This window comes from Arvicanthis niloticus, chromosome 4, assembly GCF_011762505.2.
Source record: "Arvicanthis niloticus isolate mArvNil1 chromosome 4, mArvNil1.pat.X, whole genome shotgun sequence".
Lineage (NCBI taxonomy): Eukaryota > Metazoa > Chordata > Mammalia > Rodentia > Muridae > Arvicanthis > Arvicanthis niloticus.
Genome location: NC_047661.1, coordinates 84,950,931 through 84,971,731, shown reverse-complemented (window position 1 = coordinate 84,971,731; position 20,801 = coordinate 84,950,931). Strand labels below are relative to the sequence as shown.

Sequence of the window (20,801 nt, the reverse complement as noted above, 5' to 3'; positions counted from 1 at the left end):
TGCAGAAAACCATGTCACAATGACTTAAAAGAGAGCTTCTAGAGCAGGGCTGTTGCTTAGCAGCTAGACTTGGAGAACACCCTTCATATTCTTGCTTAAAGCCTATCAAGAAAGTCGTGGTTCATGCAGACAGAAAATGAGGAGGAACTCAGGCCTCCTGAAAGTTGCCATGCAATACAGTTACTATTCAAATCTCTTGTGGCATCTGAAAAGTCTAAGCTAGAACAACTTGACAAGAACAAAGAGAATGAATCCCTGCGACGGACCGATCATCATGCCCTTTGGGACATCACTCATGGTAATGAAACTCTCAGAAAAGAGAACCACCCCTTCCTGGTAGAAATAAATTGTAAAGAGGCAGGCTAGAGCTCATATGAGGACAACAGGAGGAACCAGGTCCTTAGTTGGGATGAGAAGCCTCTACTAGCTGTACCAAAAGACTTGGCAAAGAGAATTTCCCCAATAAGAAAACTTAGAACAAAGGTGCCCGGGGAGTTGGCTAGTGCCTGGGCACAGAAGTGGTAGGTACATTCCCACCTGTGCATTAGCAAGTTACACTCAGTCTACATGCATGAACTGCCCCTGTGGAGATCCTCTACAGTCTAATGGCAGCCCTCAGTCTACATGCATGAACTGCCCCTGTGGAGATCCCCTACAGTCTAACGGCAGCCCTCAGAGGAAAGATATGATTATTGCCACAGTCCTTCATAGATACACCAGGGCCTAGGATTTTCAGTAATTCCCCCAAGATCATGAAGCTAGGAAACACAAACCGGAACAAGAGTCCATGTCCCCCTGCTACTACTGAATGACAGAGTGTGACATTTAAGAAAGTCTAAAAGGGAGGATTTAGAAAGTTGGCTTCCTCTCCACCATCCATTTCCTCTGGACAACTATCCTGTAGCAGTATTCTTACTCCTCAGAATAGAGGTTCCCCAATCTTGTTCAGATCTAAGGCCTGCTTTTGGGTGACAAATCATTTTATGATGTTCACTTTTCTCATTCTACTATTAAATCTGTCCATAATACACTATGCGCCACAAAATTTCATAGACTGACATATAATGTACTAATCTTAATTTTAAAAAGAAAACTGAATTCTAAGACTATGTCATGTACAGCAGTGAGTAGATTCTCAGCCTTAACTACTTTAGAAGACATTGGATTCTTGCACCATATATTTTATAACAAATAAAATTGGGATTAAGCAAGTTCAAATTTTAACCTCATATGAGTGTTAGAGCATATTTACAAGTGGACACCAAAAACAGTGTTAAGAAAATTAATGCCAGGTATAACAGTACATGCTTTTAATTCCAGCACTCAGGAGGCAGAGGCAGACAGATTTCGGAATTTGAAGCCACCTTGTTCTACATAGTGAGTTACAGGACAGCCAGGGATACATAGATAGTCCTTGGAGAGAGAGAGAGAGAGAGAGAGAGAGAGAGAGAGAGAGAGAGAGAGAGAGAAGAAAGGAAGAAGAAAGAGGATGAAGGGAGAAGAGAGAAGAGGAGGGGGGTCAAACTTTCACATCTTACTAGTTTGTGGTAACAGAAAAAGGCAAATAGCACTATGAACATGTGTAACTTGTGGATACAATCCCTTTATCTCTAAAAGGGGGAAAAGGTAGGTCATGTTGTGCCATTACTAGGTTTTCTGTGTTTTTGCCTTTGTTTCCTGAAACAAATTATCATTGTGTGGCTCAGACTCATCTCAAACTCCATATTCTTTGGCTTCCACCTCCAGACTGTTTGAATCATATAGGTGGTGCCAGCACATCTGGCTTAGAGATGTTGATATAAATTTTATCGATATATAATAATATTAAAAGGGGCTAAATCAACAATGAAGCTTCAGCAGGTGAGCTCAGTGGTGTAAATGGAAACTCACTCTCACTAAGCAACCTGCCTCACATGGCCTCTCAGCCTGCTCCACCAAGGGACTCCCTGGCCCAACTCCCCACTCATAGATTACTTTTACTTATTTTGAAATTTCATAAAATCTGGCTTGTGTCTCTTGGACATGTTCATATCTGACTTCCTTCACTCAACATAGTGAGACTATATTATTACCTTGCAGATTTTTCACTTGTTTTGTGTATGGTCATATGAGATGAAGGTCCATGTGCATATATGTATGTGGATGCACACATTAGAGGCCACAAGAACACACCTCCTCTGTCCTCTCCAATTTACTCCCCTAAGAGAAGATCTCTCAGTAAACTTGGAGCTCTCCGTTTGTTCAGCTAGGTCAGTGACCCACAAGCCCCAATGATCCTCTCATCCTCAGTGCTTGGATTATAGGTATGAGTACCATGCCCGGCTTTTTATACAGGTGATGAGGATCCAAATCCAGGTCCTCATTTTTGAACAACAAGCATTCCTACCCATTGAGCCATCTCTCTAGCCTCCCTTGTTTAATTTATTTTATTTTTAAGATTATGATATTATTACATTATTTCTTCCTCCCCTTTCCTCCTTCCGAATGTTCCTATACACTAAATCTTGCTCTCTTTCAAATCCATGGCTTCTTTTTTCAGTGTGTGTGTGTGTGTGTGTGTGTGTGTGTGTGTGTGTTCCTCAAATATAACATGCTCAGTCTATATATTGTTGCTTGTATGTATGTTTTGGGGGCTGACCATTTGGTACTGGATAGGAGAGGACCACATCTCCCACCCTCACCATTCCTTTGTGGCCTGCAGTCCTTTGTGTAGGGTTGAGGCCTCCCAACCTTTCCCTATCCACTTAGGCATGTGTACTGTGTTGTCCTTGTTCAGCTCACATCTGGGCAGTCACACTTAGACTTTATGAGTGTAGCTTCTGACACCACTAGGAGAGAAAGTCTCACAGCAAATCTTCATCTCTTCTAGCTCTTGCACATCTGTAAGAGCTCTCAATTCCTTCTGCCCCCTCTTCTACAATGTTCCTTGAGCCTTGGTGGAAAAGTGTTTTGTAGATGTGTCCAATAGGATTGTTATCCACAGCTCTGTATTTTGACTGGCTGTAGTTTTCTTGTATTGGCCTCTGTCTGTTTGGCGCATGCCTTTTAGTACACCATTGTGCACATTACTGCCAAGTAAATGCCAGGGAGGGATACTTAAGGGGGCTTAGAGCTATGTTCAATGTTGTAAAGGTCACTACAGTTGACCAGAGTGAATACAATTACTGATTTACATTTCTACTGTGTTGCCTACTTTTCTGTTAAGGTGACAAAACACCATGACCGAGGCAACTTATAGAAGGAAAACTTTATTTGGGGTTGTATGGTTCCAGAAGATTAGGGTCTATTATAGTGAAGCAGGCTACTGAAGCACAGTTGAGAGCTAACATCTCAAACTACAGTACAAGAAGCCTTGAGTATTTGAAACCTCAAAGCCCTCTCCCAGTGACATACCTTCTCTAGCAGGGCCACACCTTCTAATCCTCCCCCAAACTACCAACTGTGAAGGAACTATGCAAATGCCCAAGACTTCTGGTGTGTGGGCATCTCATTAAAACCACCACATCCAACAGAAGTTTGTTCAGTCTACAGTTTCCACTGTTTCATGTTTCTATCATTCTTAGACTTTTAGTCACCCAGTATCTATCTTGTTTAAGCTTCAAAGTGTATGGCCTTTGTCAGTTCTCAGACAGGCACCTTTGATATACATGCTAAATATTTGAATGTTCTTTTTGTGACATTAACACTCTAGGCTTCCTCAGTTTTTTATTAAATGAACTGATTTTTCTCATGACTTTGTAACTGTACTTTATACAATCTAGGTCAGAACTATTCAATAAAAACACAACATATGTCATGTGTATAGTTTTAAGTTTTCAAGTAGCCAAATTAAAAGAATAGAACACAAGTTCATTTTAATCATGTTTTGATTTAACCCCAAATAATATCATTTCACCATATAATCAACACAAAATATAGTCAGATAGTTTGCATCTTGTTCATTGTTTGAAACTTTAGTGTGTGTTTCACTTATAGTTGTGTTTGGGACCTGAAATGTCCCCCTGGAAGTTCATGTGAAGGCTCGATCCCAATGAGCAATGTTCAGAGGTGGAGCCTTTGGGTATTAACCGGATCATGGGGCTCTGGCCTCGTCAATGTGCTTAAACACCCCTGGCTTCGTAGCTTGATGGTCTATACGCAAGTTCTGAAAACTATAAAAATAGGGTCTAGTTGTAGAAACTAGGTCATGGGGATATGTCCTTGAAAGGTGTAACTTATCTCTGCTCCCCAAGACCCCAGCTTCCTCCCTGATATTGAGTAAACAATTTTGCTTTCCATTTGCTGCCTGCCATGATGTCCTGCCTCAGCACAGGCCCCAAAACAGCAAAAAGAATAGCTACAGCTATAACCTTGAAGCCATAAGCCAAAATGTTACATCAACTTTGCATTCCTGGGATAACTACAGCTTGGTCATAAAATGACAGACTACATTTTATTTGCTCAATTTTGTTTTGTTTCTTTTCAGTTACGTTCATAAAGATTTTCTTGTAATGGCAAATACTATCATCAAGATTTTGCAAGTGTTATGAACTGGGTCATGATATCTCTTTTAGGTATTTTTCTTTTTCTTTGACTTTGCTTTTATTTAAGAGTCAATGTAGATTTCATTTCATGCACACATACAAAAAAATGCATTGTATACAGTGAGAGTTCCCAAGCATTTCTCACTGTTTCCTCCACAGTCCATATTTTATATTATCAGATAGAAGATCAAAAATTAGGAAAGCAGAACTGCTAAATTACTGTGATAATGATGAAAGCCAGGCCTTGTCCCTACTGCTGTCCTTATTTTGTTCCATGAGCTATTGCATCACATTACTTTTTTAAAACTTTATAGAAATTTAAAATTTTAAAAAGAAATTATTTCTATACAATATATTTTAAGCACATTCTTTCCCTCCCCTAACTCTTTTTAGAGCCTGCCCACTCACAGGTTTCTCAGTTGCCCCCTTGGAGGCCTTTGTGTAGGGTCGAGGCCTTGTGGACTTTCCCTGGCTAATCTGGCATGTTCACTGGTGTCATCCTTATTCAGCTCCCATTTGGGCAGTCATGATGGTCAGGCTTTCCAGGTAGAGCTTTTGAGGTGCCACTCTGAGAAGAAAACTCCTGGTCTGGTCTTCAGACTGTTATATTCTTTCTGCCCCCTCTGCTGCAATGTTCCCTGAGACTGCCATGTGAGAGTATTTTGTAGATGTATCACTGTGTTTGCCTTCTTCATAGTATCTTCATATCTAATTCCTACTTTATTTCTGTTGGCTAGTTTTTCTTTTTCCCTGTTCTTAGCTAGATTCATCTGGAACAAACCAGCCCATCAATGCTGAAAATTGACAGGCTGCCTATTCTCAGTGTACTTTGCAAGTTATATTTTATGTCACTAATGATGCAAATATAACCCTCAGAAGAATATGAGAAGTTAAGAATATTATTATTTCCTGAAGCACAGATTGGGAGTTAAAAGGGGACTCTATAAATAGTGTATTCAAGAACTTTACCAAGTTCTTTACCAAGTCAGTGCTAAAATTCCCGGAGTCAGTAAAGTAATATAAACAATGAAGTGATCAATCCCTATGAAAGACTACTAGAGAGAGTCTTAAAACTTAAAAATCAAATACATAAGATGAATACTAACATTCTGCTTTATAGCAGAATGAAAGGCATGAAGAGATAACTCAAAACACAAAAACAAACTTCTTTTGTTTTCTGAAGTCTATTGCTAGATAATCTGATTTTAAAATAAAAATGGAAATAAATTAAATCACTAATTAGATGTATGTAGCTCGGGCTTCAAAGTTAGGCAATTTATTTTAGGTTGCTGATCATGTACTAATTTGGAGAATTCCTGTCTATAGTAATCTGCTGATTTTAATTCTTTTTCAATGAAATTTTTTTCTTATGTATTGGACTTTTACACAAAAAGAATTCAGTCCATCTTGTTTCCCCAGAATTCATTCAGTACCTCATATTAAGTCAAGAAAAGCATCAAACTTCCCTGTGTTGAGTATGTTCTTGAAATCTTGCATAGAGATGCTTACAATGTGCTGTTGCCAGATTCTCCAGGTAAAAGAAAATAACAACTATCTTCCCACATATAATTAACCCCACCAAATATAAAAGCCTTCATGTGTTTGCTATTTCAAAACTTTTAAGGAAATTATCTGCCACATCACACTTTGTAACCAAAGTCAATAGTGAATGGCTGTAAGCGATTGTTCTTTTTTTTTTTAATTGGGTATTATATTTGCATTTCAGATTTTATCCCCTTACCCCACTTCCCTCCACCACCCAGAAACCTCCTATCCCATCCCCCCTCCTCATGCTTCTATGAGGCTGTGCCCCCACCTACCCTCACCCCCTCTTCCCCCTCCCCACCCTCACATCCCCCCCCCCCCACTCTGTGTTCATCCTTCATGGGACCAAAAATCTCCTCTCCCACCTATGCCCGACAAGGCCATCCTCACCTACATATACAGCTGGAGTCATGGGTCCTTCCCTATGTGCTCCCAAGCTGTTGGTTTAGACCCTGGGTAGCTCTGGTTGATTGGTATTGTTGATCTCCTCATGGGGTCACAAACCCTTTCTGCTCCTTCAGTCTTCTCTCTAACTTCTCCATTGGGAAACCCTTAATCAGATCAGTGGTTAGCTGTGAGCATCATCCTCTGAATGTGTCAGTCTCTGGCAGACCTCTAAGTAGACAGCTATATCATATTCTTGACAGCATGCACTTCCAGCCATCCACCTCAGTGTCTAGCTTAGGTGACTGTACATGGGATGGATACCCAGGTGGAATGGTCTCCAGATAGCCCCTCCTTCAGTTTCTGTCCCACGTTTTGTTTCCATATTTGCTCCCTTGAGTATTTTTGTTACTCCTTCTAAGTAGGACTGAGGCATTCCCATTTGGTCTTCCTTCTTCATGAGCTTCATGTGGTCTGTGAGTTGAGTCTTTGCTATTCCAAGCTTTTGGGCTAACATCCGCTTATCAGTGAGTAAATACCATCTGTGTTCTTTTATGATTGGGTTAACTCACTCAGGATGATAATTTCTAGTTCCATCCATTTACCTAAGAATTTCTCGAATTCATTATTTTTAATAGCTGAGTAATACTCCATTGTGTAAATGTACTACATTGTTTGTATCCATTCCTCTGTTGAGGGACATCTAGGTTCTTTCCAGCTTCTGGCTATTATAAATAAGGCTGCTATGAACATAGTGGAGCATATGTCCTTGTTATATGTTGGAGCATCTTCTGGGTATATGCCCAGGAGTGGTATAGCTGGGTCCTCAGGTAATGCTATGTCCAGTTTTCTGAGGAACTTACAGACTGATTTCCAGAGTGGTTGTACCAGCTTGCATTCCCACCAACAATGGAGTAGTGTTCCTCTTCCTCCGCATTCTCAACAGCATCTACTAACACCTGAGTTTTTTATCTTAGCCATTCTGACTGGTATGAGGTGGTATCTCAGGGTTGTTTTGATTTGCATTTCTCTGATGACTAAGGATGTTGAGCATTTCTTAAGGTGCTTCTCGGACATTAGAGTTTCCTCTGTTGAGAATTCTTTGTTTAGCTCTGTACCCTATTTTTTAATAGGGTTATTTGGTTGTCTGGAGTATAATTTCTTGAGTTCTTCGTATATCTTGGATATTAGCCCTCTATCGGATCTAGCATTGGTAATGATCTTTTCCCGATCTGTTGGTTGCCCTTTTGTGTTACTGACAATGTCCTTTGCCTTACAGAAGCTTTGCAATTTTATGAGGTCCCGTTTGTCAATTCTTGATCTTAGAGCATAAGCCATTGGTGTCCTGTTCAGGAACTTTTCCCCTGTGCCTAGGTATTCAAGTGTCTTCCCCACCTTCTCTTCTATTAGTTTCAGTGTATCTGGTTTTATGTGAAGGTCCTTTATCCACTTGGATTTGAGCTTTGTACAAGGAGATATGAATGGATTGATTTACATCCTACATGTTGACCTCCAGTTGAACCAGCACCATTTGCTGAAAATGCTGTCCTTTTTCCACTGGATGGTTTTAGCTCCTTTGTCAAAGATCAAGTGACCATAGGTGTGTGGGTTCATTTCTGGATCTTCAATTCTATTCCATTGATCTTCCTGCCTGTCTCTGTACCAATACCATGCAGTTTTTATTACTATTGCCCTGTAGTACAGTTTGAGGTCAGGAACGGTGATTTCCCCCAGAAGTTCTTTTATTGTTGAGACTAGTTCTCACTATCCTGGGTTTTTTGTTATTTCAAATGAATTTTCAAATTGTTCTTTCTATCTCTATGAAGAATTTGGAATTTTGATGGGGATTGCATTGAATCTATAGATTGTTTTTGGCAAGATGGCCATTTTTACTAAATTAATCCTGCCAATCCAGGAGCATGGGAGATCTTTCCATCTTCTGAGATCTTCTTTTATTTCTTTCTTCAGAGACTTGAAGTTCTTGTCAGACAGATGTTTTACTTGCGTGGTTAGATTCACTCCAAGGTATTTTATATTGTTTGTAACTATTGTGAAGAGTGTCATTTCCCTAATTTCCTTCTCAGCCTGTTCATAAGAGATTGTTCTTGGGCCGGGTAGTGGTGGCGCACGCCTTTAATCCCAGCACTTGGGAGGCAGAGGCAGGCGGATTTCTGAGTTCGAGGCTAGCCTGGTCTACAGAGTGAGGCTAGGACAGCCAGGACTACACACAGAGAAACCCTGTCTCGAAAAAAAACAAAAAACAAAAAAAAATAGATTGTTCTTAAATTAATGGTAGGAACATAAAGACTTCAGTTTTGACTTTACATTCAAGCATGTTTAAGGCTAGATCAGAGATTCAGTGAAGAAATAAGACCTTTATACCCTACATATTAATATTTCTGTCCATTATCTTATTATTTATCCACACTTTATTTAGAAATATGTTATGTGTATTCATGTCTTACATTTTGCTAATACTTGCTGTATGTATAATTTATGGGTTTTCTTTTATAAATGTCAAGTGACATAATAAGTTGGCCAGGGAAAAATTTGTTCATGGAAAATGGATTAAATGCAGCAGATTACTATAGACAAGGAATTCTACAAATTAATACATGATCAGCAACCTAAAATAAATCACCTAATTTTGAAACCTGAGCTATATATATCTAATTGGTGATTTAATTTCTCTTTTTTAATTTCAAATCAGATTATCTAGCAATATAATCATATTAGAAGGACTTCAGAAAATTAAAGAAGTTGGCTTTTATGTTTTGAATTATCTCTTCATGCCTTTCATTCTGTTATAAAGTAGAATGATAGCATTTTATGTGTTCGATTTTTAAGTTTCTTATTTTTTAGTATTTTAGATACTAGCTACCCAAGCAATGCTGATTTAATCTTTGTATATTCTATACATGTATTGAAGTGTTGTGCTGTACCGTTTAAATATGTTGTGTCAATTAAAATCAAAATATTATCTTAAAACTAATTATCTTAAAAGCAAAAATGTTAAATTTTTGAAAAAATATATTAATTCTTCTTAAAACAAAAATGAGAGTGAAAGTTATCATATTAATACCAATATGTATTTATATTTTCTTTATTAGTAGCATTACCATAATCATATTTTTATAGGATTCTTGGAATAAATTATATACTAGGACTTTGAGACCCAGTCTTTAGTTCATTTAAGTTCAGCTCCATTATGGCAGGTCTTGTTTTTTAAAAAAAAGAGAGAGATGGTAGATGATAGATAAATAGATAGATAGATAGATAGATAAGATATGTAGGAGGAGCTAAGGTGGGAGGAGTAAGGATAAAAGAGGAGGAATAAGGAGAGGAGGAGGAGGAGAGGAGGAGCTAGGTGATGAGAGAGAGAGAGAGGAAGAGAGAGAGAGAGAGAGAGAGAGAGAGAGAGAGAGAGAGAGAGACATGGGGGCAGATGTTCACGTGTCTCTGCCAGTCAAAGATAGTTGGTATATTTAGGTTGGGTATTGGTTACACTTCTGATTATATGGACATCTTGTTATTGAGCATTACCAAACTTATAAAGCCTTTGATTAACATTTAAAAATAAATAAATAAATAAATAAATAAATATAAATAAATAAATAAAAAAGAGAGAGATGATAGATAGATAGATAGATAGATAGATAGATAGATAGGATTAGTTTTATAGGTTTTTCCTTTGAAACAGGAACCCATAGGACCTAGTCTGGCCTCAAATTCACTTTGTAGCTAAGGATGCCTTGAATTCTAATCATCTTACCTCCAACCACCTTTGTGCTGGGGTTATGGGATTATACCACCACACACCACCACACCTTGCAAATTTCCAAAATAGGATCATTGTATTTATTTTGTAATTCTGGGAAATGAACCCAGGGCCTCATGCATTCTAGACAATCAGTGCTTCTGAGAAACATCACCAGCCCTCTCCAGTTTTCATTTTGAGATAGGTCTCACTTAGTTACCTAGATCGAACTCACTTTGTAGCTCAAGAAGTCCTGTAACCTATGATCCTCCTGACTCAGCTTCCTGAGTAACTGGAATTAAAGACCTGTACTAACAGAGCCCTCTCCCCCCCCCACACACACACACACACAAAAAAAAAAAAAAAAAACCTTCCATTTAATCTGTAAAATAGGGTTGGAGAGATAGCACAGTGGCTAACAGAAATTTCTCCTTTTACAGAAGACCCAAGTTGGGTTCCCACTGCTCACAAATTCCAGAAGATCTGACACCTTCTGTCTTTCCTCACCCACCTGCTTGCAAGTGACAGAGATACATACAACTGAACGTGTGTGTGTGCATGTGTGTATGCACACTCGTGCATGCATGTGTACACACACACCACACCCACACCCACATAAAATAAATGAATCTTTTTTGTTTGTTTGTTTTTCAAGACAGGGTTTCTCTGTGTAGCCCTGGCTGTCCTGGAACTCACTCTGTAGACCAGGCTGGCCTCGAACTCAGAAATCCGCCTGCCTCTGCCTCCCAAGTGCTGGGATTAAAGGCGTGTGCCACCACCGCCCGGCTAAATGAATCTTTAAAACAAAACAATTCTGTAAAATCATCTCTGAAGAAAGTGCTCATATAAAGTGCATGTAGACTGCAGGATCATCTTTAAAATGACAAACAGCAGCATGGCCCCGACAGTGTGTCTTGTTACCTACTATACCTGGACAACTCATAAAGCTACTTTAAAATCCAGTGGGGGGGGGGGGGGAGTTCTTGTTTGTGCCCAGGACATCCATTAGGATGAAAGCGCTCCGAGGTTAGTTGGCTACTAGGAAGTAGACACTGTATGGTTTTGCTTCCACGCCCTTAAAATGTTCCACAAACCTGTCAATAGAATTATGATGATACTGAAACTTAGGAAAGTTTTAAATTACTAAGCACTTCTACAATGTCAATGCACTCTTACTGTTCCACTGAGCGCTGACAGCTCAACCTCAGCACCCACCCTGCCCCACCTTCCTCTGCTCCAGGCATGGTTCAGAGGCACTTCTTCCTCACTTGTCAACACAGTTTGGTTTTCTGCTTCTCCGGTCCTAGGAGTCCAGACCTAGGGTGATCTGAGCCCCATAGCCCTACCTTTACAGTAGTGTATTCCTCGTGGACATTTCCAAAGCATTTGCCACACTCCCCCACGTAGTCCTTCCGCCTGGTGCGTAGCAGGCGCCGCCCTCTGAATTAAGAACCTCAGAGCCTAGATCTTACTTGACCGGTGTCCTGGGCAACCTGCTGCGCAGGCGCTCGAGCCTTACCGCTCTGCTCTGACACTCCGGCTCCGTTCCCTTAGCAACGCAGTACACAGCTAATCCTAGCACCCTGCAGGATGTGCTTCAGCAGAATAGGTGAAGAGAGTAGCAAAGGACTACAGAGCAGACAGCAGAAGGGTAAGACGACCAGGAGAGATGAACACGGAGGAAGTACCGCTTGCTCCCCCGCTCCGTGGAGTTACACCTGCTTTACAATGTAAGAGTTGACAGCATGGTTCACCTGCCCCCATGCTTCCCTCCACCCACGTGCTCACCTGGAATTTCTTCTCTTGATCTTTAGGGAAGGTGAATAATTACTCCTTTGGAACACGTCAAGCAAGGAAAATCTTTCCTCACCACCATCCCCCAAGCTGGCTGGGGAACACATTTCTCCCTCTTAGGGGAATGCCCCACACAGGCCCTGGGTGTTATGCAGCAGCAAGAGATGTGAGTATTCACTTCCCCTTGAGTGGGTCTCTGTTTCCTGTCTACAGCAGGATATATAGGTGTTCTGGGAGAAAAACTTCTATATGTGTAACTTTAATTTCTGGGTCCCCATATGAAAAGTGGCAACCAGCTGTAGAGTCCATGGGTAAACGACTATAGTTCACCACTTTCCATCCCCCACTAAACGCAAGCCTTGTCTTCATATAATCCCTTCTCCATCTTCACTTTTAGCACCCTCTTGAACTGATGTCAGTTTTCTTCTGCTTAGTACAGTCCTCAGGCTGATTCTTCCATAAAAGTAAATTGGAGGCTTTAAAGATGGAAGTCATTGGGACTCACAGAAATTCATTTATTTGTCTATCCAGCCAAACCTCTTTGCAAAGTCACTTGTGTTGTTTAACTCTATGCTTTTGACTATAAAAGAATCACGACGTGGGGGGGGGGGGGGGGGAGGGCAATGTCTTGTAGAGAAGTTTGCACATTCTATATTCACTCCACTTTGAAGACCATTCTATGATTGTGTTACTGATGTTTTTCCTTCTCCTCCCCTCCTTTCCTCTCTTCCTTCCACTGGAAGTGGAATGGTTTAGCATATAACCTATCGAAAGTCCCAACCAGTACGAAAGGCTATGCTATTGGAGCCAGAACAGCTGTGAGGTTTAAGTCGATCGGCAAGGTAATGTTCTGGGATTGTAAGGTGGTCCATGTGGCAACATAAATTTATGTTGAGGCATTAGCACTGTACAGGGTAGATTTGGAGTGTGTAGGGGAGAAAAGCACTTTGCAAAAAAAAAAAAAAAAAAAAAGGCCCAAGACAAGACTTTAATAACCAAAAGTTAAAATATAAAACCTATGTTTATATATATCACATTATCTTGTCAGTTTAAGGGCAAATTCCAACTTTTTCACTTTGTGGAATATGTGTCTGGCTAGATTTCAAGTCTAATTATGAGAAAAAAAATCCTTGTCTTTCTCCTTTTTCTGATGCAGTTCTGAGCCCAGACTGCACCAGGCAAATGTGCTTCCACTGAGCTAAATAAGACCCTACTCTCTTGCTGGTTTTTGACATGGACAGTCAATGACTGGAGATACTAACTATAAAACTCTCCCAGTGTCAGACTATACCAACTTACGGTGATTTTTTACCCATGCTAAGTTCATTTCTGTGTGTTGTATATCGTTGTATAGCTACACCACCCCCATACTAGGTTTTTGCCTACATGGGCCTATTTCCACATCTTTGGCACACTGACCTGTAGCTGATTTATAAACAGGATAAAAATGATTCTGTTTTGTTTACCTTAAATGATTCGTGTTAAATTTTATCTTATCGAGATATAGATTGTATCTTATTAGATATACCTATATCTAATCCACTAATCTTTTTGTGATTACAGGATGTGACACCATACCCAGGAATGTATCAGAAAGTTGAAACTTTGGGTGAAAAACAGAAAAAAAGCTTTGCTCCATTTAATGTCTTGATGCCTCGATTTAAGAGTGAAGAAAAGGGTGATTCTTACCCTGGGTATGTCTCTGCTTAATGTGCATTTCAAAAGGAAATAGGAAAAGAATTATATAAAGCAGGAATTACATTCACACTTTCCCAGCTAAATCTTTAAAAATTAGATCTCTGACTTTCCAGGTCTCTGGTACTGTTTAATTGTTGAATCAGTTATTAATTCAGTAAATATTTGCTGATGTATCAGTTGGTTTTGTAGCTTCCACAAATTATTCAATGTACCCATCAAACAGGGATCCTGATGTCTTGGAGATTACATATTGGAACTAACAAAACCAGACATAAATACTCAAGAAAATATCAACAGTAGTAAGACTACTAACCATATAATTTACTAGTCAAACTGCAATAGTTCCAGGAGAGAAGTAGTCCAGGTGACAGCTACCTCAGGACAGTAACATAAACTCTACAATGCTCATGTCTGAACTTGTGGTAAGCTGGTGCTGTCCTGTGGGGGCATTAGAACAGGATCTAGAGTGATAAGCTGGAGGCTACTTTATCTGAGGTTGTTAAGGAAAACACTCAGCAAGTATTCAATCTGAGATCTGAACAAATAGATTGTCATTCCTATGAAGGTGTGAAGATAGAGCATCCCAAGTGCAAAAGCTTTAAATTGGGAAGGAATTCGATGAGCTAGAAAAGGGAAAGACATTATCGTGGCTAGGATATAGTGAGAAAGGAAGAAATATGAACAGAAGAGCAGGCTAGAGTATCGAAGCCTTGTAAATTAGTGGGGTTTAGTCTAGATGTATATGAACCCATTCAATATATGTAGCTGCAAGGGGAATAGTTAAAGTCTTTCCTTGACTGATGAGAAATCCAAGGTCCAGAGAATACAAGTAACTTTTTCAAGCTTGTGTTAAGGAAGTTAAAGTGTTAACCTTGACTCTGTATCTTCCTCTAAACTATCGCTCACAATAGAGTCTATAAGAGCATTACAAACAAAGGCAATTCAAAAATAACCTCATTGTCAAGAAAAACAACTGGTTCTGCTTTGCTTGTCCCTAGATTGTAGGAATGTTGTCACTGAATATCTTTCACAAACTTCAAATCTTAGGCAGCACTAATCTCTCATCACTGTGGGTCTCTGATTACTCACTCTTCTGGTATCCTCTGGTCTGTCAGCTGAAGACACTGAATTACAGAAATATTCTTAAACTAGAGTCTTTACCCTGCTTGGATGTTGAGGCTGGTTCTCTTTAACACTGACATTAGAAATATAATAACAAAGAAATGATGCTCATGTTTGCCTGACATTGAAAGGTTAGTCCTCATCTTGTTCCTCACTGGTACAAATAGGCATAATTATGCTCTAAATGTATTTTGAGAGAAAAGTTTTATTTTAACAGGAAGGGTGATATGTAGGAGGAGCTAAGGTGGGAGGAGTACTGAGAGGAAGAGAAGGAGCAAGGAGAGGAGAAGAAGGAGAGGAGAAGCTAGGTGGTGAGAGAGAGAAAGAGAGAGAAAAAAAGAGGGGGGACATGGAGGCAGATGTTCACGTGTCTCCACCAGTCAAAGATAGTTGATATATCTAGGTTGGGTATTGGGTTACACTTCTGATTGAGCGTTACCAAACTTATAAAGCCTTTGATTAACATTTTTTTTAAATTGTATAAAAGCAAAAAGGGAAAGGGGGCATGGGATAGGGGTTTTCTAGGGAGGGGAAATGTGGAAAGGGGATGGCATCTGAAATGTAAATAAAATATCCAATAAAAAAGAAAGAAAGGTTAGTCCTCTTTTCCCAAAGACTGGTAAGATGTTTTATTTAGTCATCAACCATGATATCTGTCTTTATTTCTATTTCTTTCAAGCCCTGGCACATACAATCCAGAGAAGAAGTCAATCCCAAAAGTTACATGGCCAATGAAATTTGGATCTCCAGACTGGTCTCAGGTCCCATGTCTAGAGAAAAGGACTCTAAAGGCTGAGGTAATAACACTAGCCTTTAAAACTGTTCTGTCTAGTACTACATACTATATATCATTTATCATTTATTATTTATATTTAAATATCATTTATTCTTAACCAGAAGACTGTAAGTGAAATTTAGAAAGTTCATGATTCCCTGAAGTTATAGTGTGTGTGTGTGTGTGTGTGTGTGTGTGTGTGTGTGTGTGTGTGAGTGTGTGTGAATGTGAGGATCTTTTGGGAGAGTTACACATCTGCATTAACATTTTATAGATAATTATGATTATTTTATTTGTTCCTTAGATAAGGGAATAACTGCTAAGGGATCCCTTTAAGAGATAAGGAAAATCCCTTAAAGTAAACAAGAAAAAAATATCCTATATAACATAGGAAGATGCTAAGAATAGTAATGATTAGGCAACTGGGCAGCTGTAATTTATATTTATAACTCCTGATCCACTGCTCTTTCTGATATAGTGCACATGAGACAGATCACTGCAGAAATGGAGAGCATTCTGGGCAAAAACATGGAAAGTATTACCTGTCTTCAAACAAGAGTTCTGTCTTGGGTTCCTATATTGTCTTTAGGGGTTTTCTATGCATCAATTTTTATCTTTAAAATTGATTTAATAATGTAATTTATCTGGCATTGTTGTAAAGTTTAAAAACTGAGATATATGGAAAATCATTTAATACAGTACATAAAAACATATACTTAGTATGGGTTTGCCATCATAATTCTAGATTTATGATTTTTTTCCTAGAAGAATTGATGATTATATCCACAAATATTTCTTATATGCCTAATGTATAGATATGCATGTTAGGACCTATGGGTAACATAGTTAAACATACAATTCTTGCCTTCAAGATGCTGATTGATTACTGAAAATTTTCCACATAGCCACTAATTCCTAGCATGATGAACGCCAGAGTATAATGTTCTCAGTTCACAAATGTTGAATCACTATACCTCAATTATGATTGGGTCTGGCTTTACTTAGGCCACTGTGAAGTTTCATTTCATGTAGCCAGGAAGATCAGAAGCAGAGGACTCTCACTGAAATACTAAGCTAGACAATGTTCTCTCATTGCAGCTGTCCACAGACAAAGATTTTAGAAAGCATCGGAACCGTGTGGCCTACTTTAGCCTGTATTACAAATGAGAAGTAAGCACTGTCTTCACGTTCTCTCCTGATCGCAGAGTCTCCAGAATTGAGGACATAATTGCTCTTGTATTTCTGTGTTCCTGGGCCCTCTTGTCTGCCCATTTGGTGTCCAGAGAGGGGAAAGGGTCTCATAGTCACCCTCCAAATACATAAAGGCTGGTCCAGAATGTTCCTACACTTGTCTCTTTGTTTGTGGTCTAATGGTCCCCGTTGGGTGCCTAACCAGGTGGTTTTACTTTTGAGAAATACTCAGGAATCCTTGACTACTACTTCTACTTCTCTGGCATCCGTCTTGAATGTTCTACAACTAACCTTGTCACTAGGTAGATCTTAGCCCCTGTATATCAAGGACTTAGATAAGATTTGAGCTAAAAAAAATATAGAAAATATTTAAATTATGTTGAGAAGTTCTTTCAAGCTTATGAATTTTCTGGTGTAGAATGGAAATTTCCAGGTTCTGTTCTTTCTTAGATTAACATAACACTCAAAGAACCCAAAAGTCTTGTTACCAATGACATCACTTGTTTAGCCTGTGTACTGAATTCCCACTTAAAGACAGGCAAGTGACAAGTGGAAATACTAGAAATCAACATATACCCAACCTGAGGTCTTAGAGAAATTCCACAAGATGGCTAGTAGATTGGGTCTATCCTTCATTTAAATGGTCCCTGAAGGTTTACAAGTGAGTCTTGGGGTTTGAAATAAGAATCCACAATAGCTGGGTACAGTGGCAAAGATCCTTAATCCCAACATTTGAGAGAGAAAGGCAGACAGCATCCTGAACAACATAATGAGGACACCCAGGGCTACATAGAAAGACCTTGTCTTAATCAATCAATCAATCAATAAATCAATAAATCAATAAATCAATAAATCCATAGCAGCCATGCTTAAGGTGTATATCTTCATATCCAGATACTCAAGCCTGGGAGGACAAGCCCCTTCTTTTTAACATTAAAATAACTTATACTTATTCAAGATTAACACTAAGTATGACCTATCCATCTTTAATGTGGATGGGTATTTTATCTGCATGAATGTCTGTGTATCACATACATGCCTGGTGCCCTCAGAGGTCAAAACATGGTCATTAGATACCCCTGAGTCTGGAGTTATAGACCATTGTGAGCCACCATGTAGGTACTGGGAACCAAACCCAGGCCCTCTAGAAGAGCAGTCAATTCTCTTAACCACTAAACCATCTCTCCTACCCCAAGTGTGGCCCATCTTATCTTTTGGGACAGTGTTTTAGGGTCCACTTGTAATCTCTTAGTAATTATAAAAAGGGGCAAATCTTCAAGGGTCTGAGTGCCCATGCATGAGACACAAACAAATACAATGGGAAAGTTCTAGCCCAGAGTAACCATGAGAGCCACGTAGTAACGTTTAGCTATTAAAAGGAAAAGTTAGAAACAAAACCTCTTGGCTGAACAATGCCAGAGAGGTCTAATTTCTTGAGAACTGAGGCTTTCTGAAATCATAGTGGCAAAAGACAGAAAAGTCTCTTCTGAGAATTGTATTAAATATTAAAACTATTATAAAGATACCAGAAACTAAAAAGCGTTTTTACTTACCACACTTACCTTACATAATCTTCTCTAATTTTTAATTACTTAGTTTAATTTGCAATGCTAGGTGTTAAGCCCGGTGCTTTACTGTGTTAGGGGAGTAAGTGTTCAGCCACTGAGTTACACCCAAAACCTCCACAGGCCTCTTCTAATCTGATAACCCACAATTTATGCTTTCTAGTCAGGAAGTGTTTGATTTTATTGAGCTGAGCAAGAAAGTACATGTATGTAATTATGCTCACAAGCAGGGGACTAAGGAAGAAGGGCCATAAATTTGAGGCCAGCCTGAGCTATATAATGAGACCTTGTTTTGAAAACAACAAAAAAAGAGGAACAGGAAGGAGGACTTCCTGTAAGATAAGGATCAGAGGCTTCACTGAAACTCAGTGACAGAAAACAGTCAAGATAGCACACAATAAGCTCTTCCTTTAAAATGGAAAAGATCTGTAATGAAGTTATTAAGTCAGGATAGGTGAGAAAGAGCCTCAAACACATCAGCACATGGGAAGATTTCCTAAACAGAACACCAATAGCTCGTGCTCTAAGATCAACTATAGACAAATGGGACCTCCTAAAACTGAAAAGCTTCTGTAAGGCAAAGGACACTGTCAATGGAACAAAAAGGCAACCTACAGATTGAGAAAAAATCTTTACCAACCCTACATCAGATCGGGGGCTAATATCCAATATATATACAAAGAACTCAAGAAATTAGACTCCAGAGTACCAAATAACCCTACTAAAAATGGGATAACACCCTATGCCCCAGAGGCACAACTGGCAGTAAGGAGCCCCCAGAGCACACCTGGCACCCAGACCCCACCCCTATAGAATACCACTCCCCTTCCACCCCGCGCCCGGATCCCGGTGACTGGAGCGACACCCAGCTGATCGGCTACCCTGTGGAAACCGCATCCAGAGGCATCCTAGAGAGGCCACTGACCTCAAAGCAAGGGACACCATATCCCAAGGCATCCTAGAGGAGCCACTGAACTCAGAGCAGCAGACACCATATCCTGAGGCATCCTAGAGGAGCCACTAAACTCAGAGCAGCAGACACCATATCCTGAGACATCCTAGAGGAGCAACTATACTCAGAGCAGCAAACACCTAGCTAGTATACTACCGTGGAGACACTATATCCTGAGATATTCTAGAAGAGTCACTGTACCCAGAGCAGCTGGAGCTCAGGATCACAGAGACATCCGGACCCCGAGGAATTCTGACACAACCAAGATAACTGGAAAGGCAGGCTCCAGTCAGAACCAGTGAGTGCAGGTAGCATTAGAGCTAACCAAATGGCGAAAGGCAAGCATAAAAATGTAAACAATAGAAACCAAAGTTACTTGGCATCACCAAAACCCAGTTCTCCCACCATAGCAAGTCCTGAACACCACATCACACCGGAAAAGGATTCAGAATTAAAATCACTTCTCATGATGATGATAGAGGACTTTAAAAAGGACATAAACAACACTCTCAAAAATTTGAGAACACAGGTAAACAGGTAGAGGCCCTTAAAAATGCAAGAAAACACAACCAAACAGGTGAGGGAATTACACAAAACTGTCCAGGATTTAAAAATGGAAGTAGAAACAATAAAAAAATCTCAAAAGGAGTCTACCCTGGAGTTAGAAAACCTAGGAAAAAGATCAGGAGTCATAGACACAAGCATCACAAACAGAATACAAGAGATAGAAGAAAGAATTTCATGCGCAAAAGATACCATGGAAAACATACACACAACGGTCAAAGAAAATGCAAAATGCAAAAATCTCCTAACACAAAACATCCAGGAAATCCAGGACACAATGAAAAGACCAAACCCAAGGATAATAGGTATAGATGAGGGTGTGAATACTCTCAACTTAAAGGTCCAGTAAATATCTTCAACAAAATTATAGAGGAAAACTTCCCTAACCTAAAGAAAGAGATGTCCTTAAATATACAAGAAGCCTACAGAACCCCAAATAGTCTAGACCAAAAAAGAAATATCTCCCGTCACATAATAATCAAAACATCAAATATACAAACCAAAGAGAAGATATTAAAAGCAGTAAGGGAAAAGGGCAAAGTAACATATAAAGGCAGACCTATAAGAATTACACCAGACTTCTCACCAGAGACTATAAAAGCCAGAAGATCCTGGACTGATATTACACAGACCCTAAGAGATCACAAATGCCAGCCCAGACTACTATACCCAGCAAAACTCTCAATCACTATTGATGGAAAAAACAAGATAGTCCATGACAAATCCAAATTTACAAAATATCTTCCCACAAATCTGGCACTTCAAAGAATAATGGATGGAAAACTCCAACACAAGGAGGGAAACTACAACCAAGAAAAAGCAAGAAAGTAATCTTCCAACAACCCCAAAAGAAAATAGTTACACAAACCTAATTCCACCTCTAATAACAAAAATAACAGGAAGCAACAATCATTTTTCCTTAATATCTCTT

The 20,801-nt window shown here is 39.5% G+C and overlaps 1 protein-coding gene across 3 annotated transcripts; it reads left to right on the top strand.

Annotated features, from left to right (window-relative positions):
- The first annotated feature begins 71 nt into the window (after positions 1-71).
- Positions 72-16,943, top strand: Cimap3 (ciliary microtubule associated protein 3). Of its 3 annotated transcripts, XM_076933075.1 has the most exons (7): positions 108-298; positions 12,024-12,169; positions 12,747-12,845; positions 13,567-13,697; positions 15,503-15,620; positions 16,077-16,129; positions 16,697-16,943. In XM_076933075.1, the coding sequence occupies exons 1-6, from the start codon at positions 124-126 to the stop codon at positions 16,083-16,085; spliced, it is 678 nt and encodes a 225-aa protein (XP_076789190.1). In that variant the 5' UTR covers positions 108-123; the 3' UTR covers positions 16,086-16,129; positions 16,697-16,943. The 3 variants fall into 3 exon arrangements, with proteins under 3 accessions (XP_034356314.1, XP_076789190.1, XP_034356315.1); XM_034500423.2 differs by lacking the exon at positions 16,077-16,129 and having other exon boundaries at positions 72-298; XM_034500424.2 differs by lacking the exons at positions 108-298; positions 16,077-16,129 and adding an exon at positions 11,757-11,939.
- Positions 16,944-20,801: the final 3,858 nt, after the last annotated feature.